Below are 15630 nucleotides of genomic sequence, written 5' to 3'. Positions count from 1 at the left end.
TCTGTCTACTGTACCAAGGTACTTTTAGACTAAAACTGTGCCTCTATTGTCTGTAGGCCTTGTCCCTTGATGTACATCTACCCCCGGGTTTCCCAAACAGTCCTGGAGACACCAAGGCGTGCACGTTTTGCTTTTTGCCCTGGGGAGGGGACTGCAGGAGCGACTTTGGGAAACCCTGGTCTAACCTGACGAAAGCTGTTCACTCAGTTTTTCAATACAGTTGCTATGAATTTAATCTGAAGGATATTAATGTGTTTTTCCTCCTAATGTGTCTGTTAGGGGTGTCCTAATGTCTGTTAGGGTTGTTAGGGGTGTCCTAATGTGTCAGGGGTGTCCTAATGTGTCTGTTAGGGTTGTTAGGGGTGTTAGGGTTGTCCTAATGTGTCTGTTAGGGGTGTCCTAATGTGTCAGGGGTGTCCTAATGTGTCTGTTAGGGTTGTTAAGGGTGTCCTAATGTGTCAGGGGTGTCCTAATGTGTCTTTTAGGGTTGTTAGGGGTGTCCTAATGTGTCAGGGGTGTCCTAATGTGTCTGTTAAGGGTGTCCTAATGTGTCAGGGGTGTCCTAATGTGTCTGTTAGGGTTGTTAGGGGTGTTAGGGTTGTCCTAATGTGTCTGTTAGGGGTGTTAGGGTTGTCCTAATGTGTCTGTTAGGGTTGTTAAGGGTGTCCTAATGTGTCAGGGGTGTCCTAATGTGTCTGTTAGGGTTGTTAGGGGTGTCCTAATGTGTCAGGGGTGTCCTAATGTGTCTGTTAGGGTTGTTAAGGGTGTCCTAATGTGTCAGGGGTGTCCTAATGTGTCTGTTAGGGTTGTTAGGGGTGTTAGGGTTGTCCTAATGTGTCTGTTAGGGGTGTTAGGGTTGTCCTAATGTGTCTGTTAGGGTTGATAGGGGTGTCCTAATGTGTCAAGGGTGTCCTAATGTGTCTGTTAGGGTTGTTAAGGGTGTCCTAATGTGTCAGGGGTGTCCTAATGTGTCTGTTAGGGTTGTTAGGGGTGTTAGGGTTGTCCTAATGTGTCTGTTAGGAGTGTTAGGGGTGTCCTAATGTGTCTGTTAGGGGTGTCCTAATGTGTCAAGGGTGTCCTAATGTGTCTGTTAGGGTTGTTACGGGTGTCCTAATGTGTCAGGGGTGTCCTAATGTGTCTGTTAGGGTTGTCCTAATGTGTCTGTTATGGTTGTTAGGGGTGTCCTAATGTGTCTGTTAGGGTTGTTAGGGGTGTCCTAATGTGTCAGGGGTATCCTAATGTGTCTGCATTCTGCAGGCCTGATGCGGCGCAGTTCGTATCAAGCAGCTCCATAACTGTAATCGCTCCCAGGGTGACCATGTCACGTAAGCCAGATGCTCATAAATCAAAAGCAGAAACAAACAAAATGTTTATAGTTCCATCTAATTCATGAATTCAATGTCAGACCCACTGGCTCCAGGTCATCTACAAGTCCATGCTAGGTAAAGCTCCGCCTTATCTCAGTTCACTGGTCATGATGGCAACACCCACCCGTAGCACGCGCTCCAGCGGGTGTATCTCACTGATCATCCCTAAAGCCAACACCTCATTTGGCCGCCTTTCATTCCAGTTCTCTGCTGCCTGTGACTGGAACGAATTGCAAAAATCGCTGAAGTTGGAGACTTTTATCTCCCTCACCAACTTTAAACATCTGCTATCTGAGCAGCTAACCGATCGCTGCAGCTGTACATAGTCTATCGGTAAATAGCCCACCCAATTTACCTACCTCATCCCCATACTGTTTTTATTTATTTACTTTTCTGCTCTTTTGCACATCAGTATCTACCTGCACATGACCATCTGATCATTTATCACTCCAGTGTTAATCTGATAAATTGTAATTATTCGCCTACCTCCTCATGCCTTTTGCACACAATGTACAGTATATAGACTCTCTTTTTTTTCCTACTGTGTTATTGACTTGTTTATTGTTTACTCCATGTGTAACTCTGTGTTGTTGTCTGTTCACACTGCTATGCTTTATCTTGGCCAGGTTGCAGTTGTAAATGAGAACTTGTTCTCAACTAGCCTACCTGGTTAAATAAAGGTGTTCTCAACTAGCCTACCTGGTTAAATAAAGGTGTTCTCAACTAGCCTACCTGGTTAAATAAAGGTGTTCTCAACTAGCCTACCTGGTTAAATAAAGGTGTTCTCAACTAGCCTACCTGGTTAAATAAAGGTGTTCTCAACTAGCCTACCTGGTTAAATAAAGGTGTTCTCAACTAGCCTACCTGGTTAAATAAAGGTGTTCTCAACTGGCCTACCTGGTTAAATAAAGGTGTTCTCAACTAGCCTACCTGGTTAAATAAAGGTGTTCTCAACTAGCCTACCTGGTTAAATAAAGGTGTTCTCAACTAGCCTACCTGGTTAAATAAAGGTGTTCTCAACTAGCCTACCTGGTTAAATAAAGGTGTTCTCAACTAGCCTACCTGGTTAAATAAAGGTGTTCTCAACTAGCCTACCTGGTTAAATAAAGGTGTTCTCAACTAGCCTACCTGGTTAAATAAAGGTGTTCTCAACTAGCCTACCTGGTTAAATAAAGGTGTTCTCAACTAGCCTACCTGGTTAAATAAAGGTGTTCTCAACTAGCCTACCTGGTTAAATAAAGGTGTTCTCAACTAGCCTACCTGGTTAAATAAAGGTGTTCTCAACTAGCCTACCTGGTTAAATAAAGGTGTTCTCAACTAGCCTACCTGGTTAAATAAAGGTGTTCTCAACTAGCCTACCTGGTTAAATAAAGGTGTTCTCAACTAGCCTACCTGGTTAAATAAAGGTGTTCTCAACTAGCCTACCTGGTTAAATAAAGGTGTTCTCGACTAGCCTACCTGGTTAAATAAAGGTGTTCTCAACTAGCCTACCTGGTTAAATAAAGGTGTTCTCAACTAGCCTACCTGGTTAAATAAAGGTGTTCTCAACTAGCCTACCTGGTTAAATAAAGGTGTTCTCAACTAGCCTACCTGGTTAAATAAAGGTGTTCTCAACTAGCCTACCTGGTTAAATAAAGGTGTTCTCAACTAGCCTACCTGGTTAAATAAAGGTGTTCTCAACTAGCCTACCTGGTTAAATAAAGGTGTTCTCAACTGGCCTACCTGGTTAAATAAAGGTGTTCTCAACTGGCCTACCTGGTTAAATAAAGGTGTTCTCAACTGGCCTACCTGGTTAAATAAAGGTGTTCTCAACTAGCCTACCTGGTTAAATAAAGGTGTTCTCAACTAGCCTACCTGGTTAAATAAAGGTGAAATAAATAAAAATACAAAACGTACTGTGAACAAAGAATCCAGACTGAAATCCTGACTGATGAGAGAGAAAATCATAAAAGGTGTTCATTAGACTGTTAAATTGTAAAGACGATGGCCATGTCTGAAATGAACAGACCATTCCCCATGTTTCAGCATTTTACAAATTCATTTCAATGCCAATAAAAGCAATGTGGGAAGAAATGGAATGCTTCCCAATGTCTTATCTGGTACCTATCATACATTGGTTGCGTTCCAACCCTTCATATTTCTTTATATATTTAAAGTGATGCAGCACAGTTTTTGTATAATTGGAGCCAGTAGTTTAGAAAGTAGCGAGTCAAAACGGCTCAGGCCTGCAGAATGCATTGGGGAAGTGTTGAGTATGCTAAAGCCGCATGCACACCAGTTGTCCCTTCCGCACACTGCATCATTGCTTCCCATCTGAGATATTTTAACTTGACACATTATTCATTTAGCAGACTTACAGGAGCAATTGGGGTTAAGTGCCTTGCTCAAGGGCACCTCGGCAGATGTTTCACCTTGTCGGCTCAGGGATTCAAACCGGCGCCGTTCTGGGTACTGGCCCAACGCTCTTACCGCTAGGCTACCTGCCGCCCTAGCAGTCTGTGCTGTTTCATACAGTTTGTGCAGCCTGACTGACCACCACATGGGTTATTAATTAGCTCTGACTTTGCTGTAAGCGACTTTGAGGAAAAGTGTACTTACTATGGCTGTGAAACGTGGTTGTCTCACCTAGCTATCTTAAGATGAATGCACTAACTATAAGTCTGCTAAATGACTTGAATGTAAAATGCTCACCTCTCCCTTTAAAACCTGTATGGAAACTCCCACTCACCTGCCCTCAAACGGTTGGAGGATATCTCATTGCTGACTGTATTGTTGTGTGGCATGTGTAGTTGTCTTGCCACGTGGGAAAACCTAGAGCCATAACCTAAATGTGGGTAAAAGAGCTGACAGCCAGCAGTTTTCAATAGCACCTATAACATAACGGGAGGAGATGATCCCTCTTTTTTGCTTTCTCTTACACACATTCACAATGTTGTTAATGTTCGGCTGTTAATGTATTAACATTAACAGAGGGGAACGATTATCAGGGGTTTGTTATTTTTCTCTCTCTCTCTGTGTGTTGTGTCGCTAGGCTAGCTGTCAGGCTGATTGTCCTATAGAAAGGCCAATGTGGACGCACGCTCCATGGAAATGCAGTGGCCACAGTCAGAGGAATGTGTTATTGTTCACTCGAACAAGCACTTTATTTTTAGATTTCTCTTAAGTGTGTTCGAAGCCCTGTACTTATCACATTCTTTCCATTGTCTTTGTTCCCTATTGCTTGTGCGTGCATGCGTGCGTGTGTGTATTTTCAAATGTCTGTGCTTCTAAGTAGGTGGGGTGTGTGTGTGTGTTTTCAAATGTCTGTGCTTCTAAGTAGGTGGGGTGTGTATGTGGTGTGTGTGTGTGTGTATGTGGTGTGTGTGTGTGGTGTGTGTGCGCGCCACCCTCTTGTATGTGTTATTCCCCGGCTTTGAGATCTATACACAAAGTGATGACTACAGGACACGCTTATGGAGTCTGGCTTTAGGAGATATGGAAATGTCATGCTTCAGACTTGTGCTTTTGCTTACATGCTTCAAGGTTTTCCTCAAACTTTCCTTCTGTTGACAACTGAGTTGCTTGGCTTTGAGAAAAGGTATTTTAGCTTTGACTTCAGACAGTTCTCAAACAGTAAGCTGGAATAAGCAGATGAAATGGGGTGTTTTTCACATCCACCCTGCAAATGCAACTCCTTACATGCTCCATGATCCAACAAACGCTGCTACCACAACTTTTTATTTAGAAGAAAGTTAGACTTTTTGTTTTGACTACTTCGTCAGGAGGCAGGACCTGTATTACCCAGGGTCTACTACCAGCACCAGCATTCTGCAGTCAAACTGCTAATGGAATCAGACTAATTAAACACAATACAGTCCCTATGCAACCATCAGGAAATGATATGTTTCGCAGTTTGGACTGGCACACCCATCAGAACATGTCAGGATTGACTGTCTTAAAGCCTGGGTCATTGAATAACAAACGAAGGTGTGTGTGTGTGTGTGTGATAAAGATCTATTTGAATCCTTACAGTGAATAGGCTACTATGGATTATAAACCGGGTGGTTCGAGCCCTGAATGCTGATTGGCTGACAGCCGTGGTATATCAGACTATATACCACAAAATGTGAAAAATAGTCAAGGGGTCTGAGTACTTTCCGAAGGCACTGTAGCTTCAGGGTTTATGGGTGTACATAGTGAATGGTTTGCTCTAGTAGTGAATGTATGCCAGAACAAGATGTTTTGTACTACTAAGCATCAGTGAGGGATTTGGCTCAGTCTTCACTGATTGGTTGACTGGAATGTAATTTATGCAGTCTGAGCATCTGAATGGCTGGGTCTGGATTTCAGAGGCAAAAACCTTGAGCTTGATTTGATAAGCCATTGCACCGGTGTGCCAGTCGTTTTCAGCAGGCACTAAAGGACAACATTCGAAGCCTTAAAACACAGCACTGTGTTTACTTCATCTTCAGATTTAGCTGACGTCTCCCAGGGTTGAGTCCTAAGAGTTCTCCGTACACAACTCACAATTTTCATGTCAATACCTTATTGGCACATAAATTCTGATTGAAGCAAAAGTTTGTAAACTGCGCTTGGATGTCATTCAGGATTCGGCCCACAATCCTTCTTTTGCCTCTGCGCTGTAGCCTATGATTTGCCCTTATTTTCCCTTTTGTGTTGCCCTTCGTTATCCTTGAGAGGTGACGTGAGGACCGTAGCGGTGCGTGGGTAAAATCACTGGGGAAACAAAGCCCCCTCCCCCCAAAGCCAAATTACATCCCATGTGTTGTGATAATTGCTTTGTTTGCTCTATAACGTGTTAGTCCATATGCCTTGCGACCTTGTGTTAGTCCATATACCTATATAGACCTAAAAGCAGAGACAATAAGAAGACACAGTGGCAGAATAAATTCAACCACACCTTTGTTTTATCACAAAACCGGATAGCAACCTCTGTCCAGTGAAGTCCACAAAACATATTTCATGTACAGTAACAGACAGTTACTTTACCTACAGCATAGTCAAACAAGTGAATGTTTCCATCACTAAACAACTATTGATTTAGAACCACAGAGAGTTACCGCAAGTCACAAAGATAACAGGAGCTGCCTCCACTATTGTAGCACCATTTACACTTCAACATTTCAACATCATCAAATCAACTCGGCTTGGTCTAATTTAGTGACAACTATAAGATACCAAAAACAAGTTAGTCCAATCAACGTAAGCTAAAGATGTCTCTGTGTGTGTTCGTGCAAGTAGAAAAACATGTTAACTCACCCTACTTGTAGAGAAACGCCAATTCCATCCGCCTCTCTTTCATATTGACGAAACAGTCTATGACTCTGTCATACAGTACCCACTTTTAGTTTTTGGTATTCTAGGCTACGTGGCTAAAATTATTGCATGCTAGCCTAACTTCCATTCATGGGCAATGTTATCTAGTTAGTATTAGCCTTCTACTTCTAGCTACATATTGAACTTCCATCCTCTCAGGCCAGGGCCACAACAACGTATGAATTAATGGTAGGAGCAGAATCTCCATTATATTCATTGGCCAGTATGGATAATTAAGTAAAACCACAAGGCCAAATCCCTATCTCCATCCATGGCTAATTAGGAAAGGGACAATTTTAGCTAGCTGGCTAGGAAGACAACAACACAACAAGATGCAACAATTCCAGTTTTTCTGTCAATGACGTATGCTCTCAATGGGATTTGATAGGAGGGATGCCAAATCCAAGCTGGCTTCCTTTGAAACTTGTTTTTTTGGTGCACCAAGACCATTCACAGTTGAGCTCACTCAGTTTAGCTCAACACTGATTGCCATTTTTTAAAACTTATTTGGGATAGGGGGCGGTATTTTGACGTCTGGTTGAAAAGCTCAGGCCCAGAAGCTAGGATATGCATATAATTGGTAGATTTGGATAGAAAACACTCTGAAGTTTCTACAACTGTTCAAATAATATCTGTGAGTATAACAGAACGGAAATGGCAGGCGAAACCCCGTGGACAAACCATCCCCCAAAACTTTTTTTCACCCTACCACTGATTTCAATGCCTGGCACTTTGATAATAGGGCAAAATCGTGCCTGATTGCAGTTCCTAGGGCTTCCACTTGATGTCAACAGTCTTTAGAAAGAGTTTCAGGCTGGTTTTTAGAAAAAAATTGCCAGAAATTGTAGTTTTTCTAGGTGGCTCCCATTTTGGCTGTAGTGTTTTCAAGCTCGTGAATGAGAGCGCGTTCTTTGGTATTTTTCTCCGGTAAAGACAATAACGATTTTTCGTCTTAAATTTGAGCATTTATTTGCGTATTAGGGTACCTAAGGTTTGATTATAAACATTGATTGACTTGTTTGGATAAGTTTACTGGTAACGTTTGGGATTCATTTTGTGTGCATTTTGAGGGAGGGAAACTGAGTGGATTATTGACTGAAGCGCGCCAGCTAAACTGAGTTTTTATGGATATAAAGAAGGACTTGATCGACCAAAAGGACCATTTGTAATGTAACTGGGACCTTTTGGAGTGCCAACAGAAGACTGACTATCTTCAAAGGTAAGGCATATGTTATATAGCTATTTCTGACTTTCGTGTCGCAACTCCCTGGTTGAAAATTATTTGTTATGCATTTGTGTGCTGGGTGCTGTCCTCAGATAATCGCATGGTTTGCTTTCGCCGTAAAGCCCTTTTGAAATCTGAAACAGCGTCTGGATTAACAACAAGTTAAGCTTTATTTTGATGTAATGCACTTGTGATTTCATGAAAGTTTAATATTTATCGCAATTTAATTTGATGTTGGCGCTCACCGGAAATTGTCGAAACGGTAGCGTCCCACTGATCCGCAAGAAGTTAATACTTTTTTTTGTCAAGGGAGGTCAGTGTCATACAGACGGCAACAGACACAGTGCATTCGGAAAGTATTCAGACCCCTTCACTTTTTCCACATTTTGTTACGTTACAGCCTTATTCTAAAATGTATTGAATAGTTTTTCTCCCTCATCAATCTACACAGAATACCCTATAATGACAAAGCATTAACAGGTTTTTAGAAATGTTTGCCAATGTATAAAAAACAGATTTACATAACTAATGTAAATAAGTTATGTCACTTTTCAGACCCGTTGCTATGAGACTCGAAGTTGAGCCCAGGTGCACCCTGTTTCCATTGATGATCCTTGACTGGAGTCCACATGTGGTAAATGATTGAACATGATTTGAAGAGACACACACCTGTCTTTATAAGGTCCCACAGTTGACTGTGCATGTCAAAGCAAAAACCAATCCATGAGGTTGAAGGAATTGTCCGTAGACCTCTGAGTCAGGATTATGTTTTGGTACCCTTCTGGGGAAGGGAAGAACACAGTGGCCAGTGGGAACACAGGTCTACAAGAACACAGTGGCCTCCATCATTCTTAAATTCCTAGAGCTGGCCAACCGGCCAAACTAAGCAATCGAGGGAGAAGGGCCTTGGTCAGAGTTCCTCTGTGGTTATGGGAGAACCTTCCCTGCAGCACTCCACCAATCAGGCCTTTATGGTAGAGTGGCCAGACAGAAGCCACTCCTCAGTAAAAGGCACATGAGTTTGCCAAAAGGCACCTAAAGGACTCTCAGACCATGAGAAACAAGATTCTCTGGTCTCATGAAACCAAGATTGAACTCTTTGGCCTGAATGCCAAGCTCCACGTCTGGAGGAAACCTGGCACCATCCCAACGGTGAAGCGTGGTGGCAGCATGCTGGGGAGATGTTTTTCAGTGGCAGGGACTGGGAGACCAGTCAGGATCGAGGGGAAAGATGAACGGAGCAAAGTACAGAGAGATCCTTGAAGAAAACCTGCTCCAGAGCACTCAGGACCTCAGACTGGGCAATGACCTTAAGCACACAGCCAAGACAATGCAGGAGTGGCTTCGGGATAAGTCTCAATGTACTTGAGTGGCCCTGCCAGAGCCAGGACTCGAACCCGATCGAACATCTCTGGAGAGACCTGACAATAGCTGTGCTGCGACGCTCCCCATCCAAGCTGACAGAGCTTGAGAGGATCTGCAGAGAAGAATGGGAGAAACTCTCAAATACAGGTGTGCCAAGCTTGTAGCGTCATACCCAAGAAGACTCGAGGCTGTCATCGCTGCCAAACGTGCTTCAAAGAAGTACTGAGTAAAGGTTCTGAATACTTTTTTAAAATGTAATATTTCAGTTTTGTATTCTTTATAAATTTGCACAAAATAATTTTTATTTTTATTTCTTTGTCATTATGGGTTATTGTCTAGATTTATGAGGAAAAAACACAATTTTATATATTTTAGAATAAGCCTGTAACGTAACACAATGTGGAAAAAGTGTAGGGGTCTGAAACCTTTCCGAATGCAGATGTAGATGGTCTACACCTAAGGAGACGGGTGCTGTTTCGCCCGTTCGGATGCTTTCTCCTGTGGGATACAATTTAGCCTCTTGCGAATTGAAGGAAAATTATGAAACACTGAGACGAGATTCATTTTTGGTTATTTATTTTTGGTCTATTTTGGGGGGGGAACCCTGACTTCCCTTGGCATCCATGAATACATGCCACTGCGGGAGGAGGACAGTCACCCATCAGGGCCATCTTTGACGCAGAATCAAGCTGTCATGCTGCAGCGTCCAGGTGTAAACACTGGTGTAGCTGGATGATATAGCCTAGCCTACCATGTCCCAGTGACAGTGATAGCACTTAGCAAGCTGTGTGGCTCTATCCCTGCTCAGGGTGCTAGCAGGTTATAGGTAGTTGCGCAAGGATGAATCATTTGGCCATTGACCCACATTAATTCATAGCAGGTTTTGGTGACTGGAAAGGGATAAACCTTTATGCATAACTTGTTTTTATGGCTTACGTGAACGATTGCAGCTGTATGCTTTTTGTCCTCTGTGTTTCTACACTTCCTGTCAAAATAGCTGCCGGGGCCTTGGGTCAGACTCATTACCATAGTAACAGAGATTTGCTTTCGCGGTATGGGTCAGGAAGGGCACTAATTTGCTTCGACAGTCACATATCTGAGGGGCTCGACACCCAGATAAAACCTGAAAGCCACAGCCAGGGTCTCCATCAGACGGTAGACCTTCACCTCGGTGTCAGAGCTCGAAGGGTGCAAAGGTCATCTTGATCCATGAACTATGTAAGCCTATGTATGCTAAGCCTATGTATGCAGAAGCCAACTCGACAATATTCACCCACAGCCATTCTTAATGTTGTCAAAAGCAATCTGTCAGAGATGGTTCTGAGTGTGGATGGATGCAAGTGTCTCACTGATTTCACTTTTACAGTATAGATGAAGCAACTGAAACAGTCACTTTTACATTTGAATAAGATATATTTTTAAGCTGGCACGCCACTGAAATGATTGTCTTTTTAGCTATTTTATCCATGCTGAGGTGTGCTGTCATTTCATATAAGCCTGGGCTCTTTCAGACACGTTCCAGTGTTTGAAGTTGTTCTAAAATAGCTGGATTTGATGCAGTTAGCGCTGCTTTCAATTTCTGCATCAATATATTTCCTGTACAGCCTCCACTTGCGCACAGCCTAATGATGATCAAAACAAGTTCTATCATGTTTACCATCTGCTTGAATTTGAAAAGATTTCATGTCTTGGTGTCTGTGTCTTGCGACAAATGCTTTGCTGTCTTGGCCTGGTAGCCGTGTCTGTTTATGCTTAAGCTAACTTCTCTATCGTTGTATGGCATGACAACAACATGTCACGTGGATGTGGCTAAAGCACAAACAGATCTAGCCACCGGGATAGTGGTTTATGGCCAAACCATGATCTAGCCACTGGGCTAGTGCTTTATGGCCTAACCATGATCTAGCCACCGAGCTAGTGCTTTATGGCCTAACCATGATCTAGGACCCCGGGCGAGTGCTTTATGGCCTAAACATGATCTAGGACACCGGGCTAGTGTTTTATGGCCTAAACATGATTTAGGACACCGGGCTAGTGTTTTATGGCCTAAACATGATCTAGCTACCAGGCTAGTGCTTTATGGCCTGAACATGATCTAGCCACCAGGCTAGTGCTTTGTGGCCTGAACATGATCTAGCCACCAGGCTAGTGCTTTGTGGCCTGAACATGATCCAGCCACCAGGCTAATGCTTTGTGGCCTGAACATGATCTAGCCACCAGGCTAGTGCTTTATGGCCTGAACATGATCTAGCCACCGGGCTAGTGCTTTATGGCCTGAACATGATCTAGCCACCTGGCTAGTGCTTTATGGCCTGAACATGATCTAGCCACCAGGCTAATGCTTTGTGGCCTAAACATGATCTAGCCACCGGGCTAATGCTTTGTGGCCTGAACATGATCTAGCCACCAGGCTAATGCTTTGTGGCCTGAACATGATCTAGGACACCGGGCTAGTGCTTTATGGCCTAAACATGATCTAGCCACCGGACTAGTGCTTTATGGCCTAACCATGATCTAGCCACCGGGCTAGTGCTTTATGGCCTAAACATGATCTAGGACACCGGGCTAGTGCTTTATGGCCTAAACATGATCTAGGACACCGGGCTAGTGCTTTATGGCCTAAACATGATCTAGGACACCGGGCTAGTGCTTTATGGCCTAAACATGATCTAGCTACCGGGCTAGTGCTTTATGGCCTGAACATGATCTAGTCACCGGGCAAGTGCATTATGGCCTAAACATGATCTAGCCACCGGGCTAGTGCTTTATGGCCTGAACATGATCTAGCCACCAGGCTAGTGCTTTGTGGCCTGAACATGATCTAGCCACCGGGCTAGTGCTTTATGGCCTGAACATGATCTAGCCACCTGGCTAGTGCTTTATGGCCTGAACATGATCTAGCCACCAGGCTAATGCTTTGTGGCCTAAACATGATCTAGGACACCGGGCTAGTGCTTTGTGGCCTGAACATGATCTAGCCACCAGGCTAGTGCTTTATGGCCTGAACATGATCTAGCCACCTGGCTAGTGCTTTATGGCCTGAACATGATCTAGCCACCTGGCTAGTGCTTTATGGCCTGAACATGATCTAGCCACCAGGCTAATGCTTTGTGGCCTAAACATGATCTAGGACACCGGGCTAGTGCTTTGTGGCCTGAACATGATCTAGCCACCAGGCTAGTGCTTTATGGCCTGAACATGATCTAGCCACCGGGCTAGTGCTTTATGGCCTGAACATGATCTAGCCACCTGGCTAGTGCTTTATGGCCTGAACATGATCTAGCCACCAGGCTAATGGTTTGTGGCCTAAACATGATCTAGCCACCGGGCTAATGCTTTGTGGCCTGAACATGATCTAGCCACCAGGCTAATGCTTTGTGGCCTGAACATGATCTAGCCACCAGGCTAATGCTTTGTGGCCTGAACATGATCTAGCTACCAGGCTAATGCTTTGTGGCCTGAACATGATCTAGCCACCAGGCTAATGCTTTATGGCCTGAACATGATCTAGCCACCAGGCTAATGCTTTATGGCCTGAACATGATCTAGCCACCAGGCTAGTGCTTTATGGCCTGAACATGTAACTGATCGGATGACTGACTGTTTGATCAACAGGTGAGGACTTTGAGGTGGTGCAGCAGGAGATCATTGTGATGAAGGACTGCAAACACTCCAACATCGTGGCCTACTTCGGCAGCTATCTCCGGTAAGACTGGCATACTGATAGATCCGGTATGGATAGACAGTATTACAACTCTCCTGAAGTTGATACAGCTATTTCAGGCATGATATTGACTATGTTGTCGTTTTGGATGGAGCAAAATTTAAAGTACAGCTAAAATGTCCGTCTTTGGTCTAATCGAGACTTGTCTGATTGGGACAGCACGACTCACAGCATCAGTCTTGCTATCTTGTGGTCTGTCCCTTCTCCTTCAGGAGAGATAAATTATGGATCAGCATGGAGTACTGCGGAGGAGGATCTCTGCAGGATATTTATCACGGTAGTACACACACACACACGAGCGCACATAGTCTCTTCAAGCACACACCCGTTCCCACATTCACAAAGTCACTCACACTGTGGTGACCTATGCATTCACCCATGCTCACAGTCACCCTAATAGAATAGCTGTGTTTTCATCTTAAAACAGACCATAAAGCACAATAGATGAAAGCTTGTTACAATCAATATCCACACTCTTTCCACTCTCCCACTTAAGCTGTCATAGCCAGCCAGCCAGCACAGTAAATAGCACTCGTAAGTCAAACATCTGGTGTTGATCTCAAACCTGTGTATGAAATGCTTCAGATACTTTGCCTTGCTCTTAAACTCTGCCCTCTTCCTCCCTCCTGTCCAGTGACTGGGCCTCTGTCCGAGTCTCAGATTGCGTATATGTCACGGGAAACCCTCCAGGTACCTTTTGTTCCCCTGCTGACGTGTGAATCTACGGGTCAGATTGACTAAGAATTAGTGATATGTTGTTTTCTCCCTTCCTTACAGGGTTTGTACTATCTCCACAACAAAGGCAAAATGCACAGAGACATTAAGGTAATGCCATGTCAATGATGGCAATAAGCGTGCTTTCAAGTAGAGACGATTGACTTTCAAACCTTGTTTGGTGTGGTTATTTTTTGCCTGAACCTATAACTTTTTCTCATAGGGAGCAAATATTCTATTGACAGACAACGGCTATGTGAAATTAGGTAAGGTCTTTGACAACCATTGCTTTCCCTTCAACCAGATGTCAGTTCCCAAAGCCTCACCTTGACTACTTAGGCTGTGTTCACATAGGCAGCCCAATTCAGATATTTTTTTGCCACTAATTGGTCTTTTGGCCAATCACATCAGATCTTTTCAAATCAGATCTGGCTAGAGCCTGTCTAAACACAGCCTAAGTTACCTACTGTATACCTGTACCTCTTATCTTTTGCTAATTTTCTCTCAATTTCCCCTCTTTCTCCTTAGCTGACTTTGGTGTATCAGCACAGATCACTGCCACGCTGGCTAAGAGGAAGTCCTTCATTGGAACTCCATACTGGTGAGCTTCACCCCTGGTCCCTCCCCTTGGTGTCACACTGGGTGGGCTCTGACATGATGGTGTGGTTAATTTACTTATTGATCTTAGGATGTGACAGACCATTCATATTGCTCTGGACAGTGTTATGATTAGTGTTATGGCTGGAATTGATTGACTCACAATCATTTAACATGACTCTCCACTTAACATGACTGATGTTAAGTACTCTTTTATTTTTTGATCCCTATTTTTTCCCTCTCCCTCCTCTCAGGATGGCTCCAGAGGTGGCAGCAGTGGAAAGGAAGGGAGGCTACAACCAGCTGTGTGATATCTGGGCCGTGGGCATCACTGCCATTGAGCTGGCCGAGCTGCAGCCTCCTATGTTTGACCTGCACCCCATGAGGTAGTATGTGTGCTGGGGGATGTGTGAATGAAGTCTTGACAATGTGATGTGATGCTGGATATTTCTTGTACTTTTTGTTCTACCAATCAAGTCTATTTTCTTACTTTCCAGGGCCCTTTTCTTGATGACAAAGAGTAATTTCCAGCCGCCCAAATTGAAAGACAAAGGGAAGTGGTAAGCGTTCATGTTCTCCTCTGTGAATAGCAGGGATTGGAAACTGTTCAGGGAACAGAACCGAAAACCGGAAAAGAACAAACGTTTTCAAGGAACGGAACAAAAGTGATCAGTACTGGAATGGAACCATTATTTAAAATGCTGGGAACTGGTTAATTTACATTTTAGTCATTTAGCAGAAGCTCTTATCCATAGCAACTTATCGTAGTGCATGCATACATTTTCATGCTTTCCCCCCCGTACTAGTCCCCCGTGGGAATCAAACCCACAACTCCATGCTCTACCAACTGAGACACACGGGAACGTTCTTTTACGTTCCAGGCATTTTTCTAGTCCCACAAAAAAATGCACCAAAGCGCCTATGCAAAGTCCTCACTCTGTCACTTAGAAACATATTCCAGTGTCTGCCTGCAAGCTGAAAATGTTTGTCAGTGTATGTGCATGTTTAGGCTACTGTAGCCCCTCTCCGAAGCATAGGCTACTGTAGCCCCTCCCCTCTCCGAAGCATAGGCTACTGTAGCCCCCCCCCTCTCTGAAGCATAGGCTACTTTAGCCCCTCCCCCCTCTGAAGCGTAGGCTACTGTAGCCCCTCCCCCCTCTGAAGCGTAGGCTACTGTGGCCCCTCCCCCCTCTGAAGCGTAGGCTACTGTACTGACATTGCAATCGTGACTCAGAAGATAGGGAGAGATTTTCTTTATTAACTAGAGAAGAATGAATTAACTTTTTCAATGCTAGTTAAGGATATTATAGGCCAGGGCTCTC

General features: G+C 43.9%; 1 protein-coding gene across 30 annotated transcripts in view; it reads left to right on the top strand.

Annotated features, from left to right (window-relative positions):
- LOC110530293 (mitogen-activated protein kinase kinase kinase kinase 3) overlaps positions 1–15630 on the top strand; it is an 83156-nt gene that overhangs the window by 36843 nt on the left and 30683 nt on the right. For all 30 annotated transcript variants that reach the window (XM_090183837.1, XM_090183769.1, XM_090183752.1 and 27 more), the window contains 8 exons: positions 12889–12979; positions 13210–13274; positions 13632–13687; positions 13775–13822; positions 13935–13977; positions 14240–14312; positions 14563–14694; positions 14806–14868. In XM_090183837.1, the coding sequence (XP_090039963.1) occupies positions 12889–12979; positions 13210–13274; positions 13632–13687; positions 13775–13822; positions 13935–13977; positions 14240–14312; positions 14563–14694; positions 14806–14868 (571 nt within the window). The remainder of the gene's footprint in view (positions 1–12888; positions 12980–13209; positions 13275–13631; positions 13688–13774; positions 13823–13934; positions 13978–14239; positions 14313–14562; positions 14695–14805; positions 14869–15630) is intronic.

This window comes from Oncorhynchus mykiss, chromosome 1 (genome assembly GCF_057628025.1).
Source record: "Oncorhynchus mykiss isolate SJ-2025 chromosome 1, ASM5762802v1, whole genome shotgun sequence".
NCBI classification, from domain to species: Eukaryota; Metazoa; Chordata; class Actinopteri; order Salmoniformes; family Salmonidae; genus Oncorhynchus; species Oncorhynchus mykiss.
The sequence above is the reverse complement of the archived record's forward strand: the minus strand, read 5'-3'. Positions and strand labels throughout refer to the sequence as shown.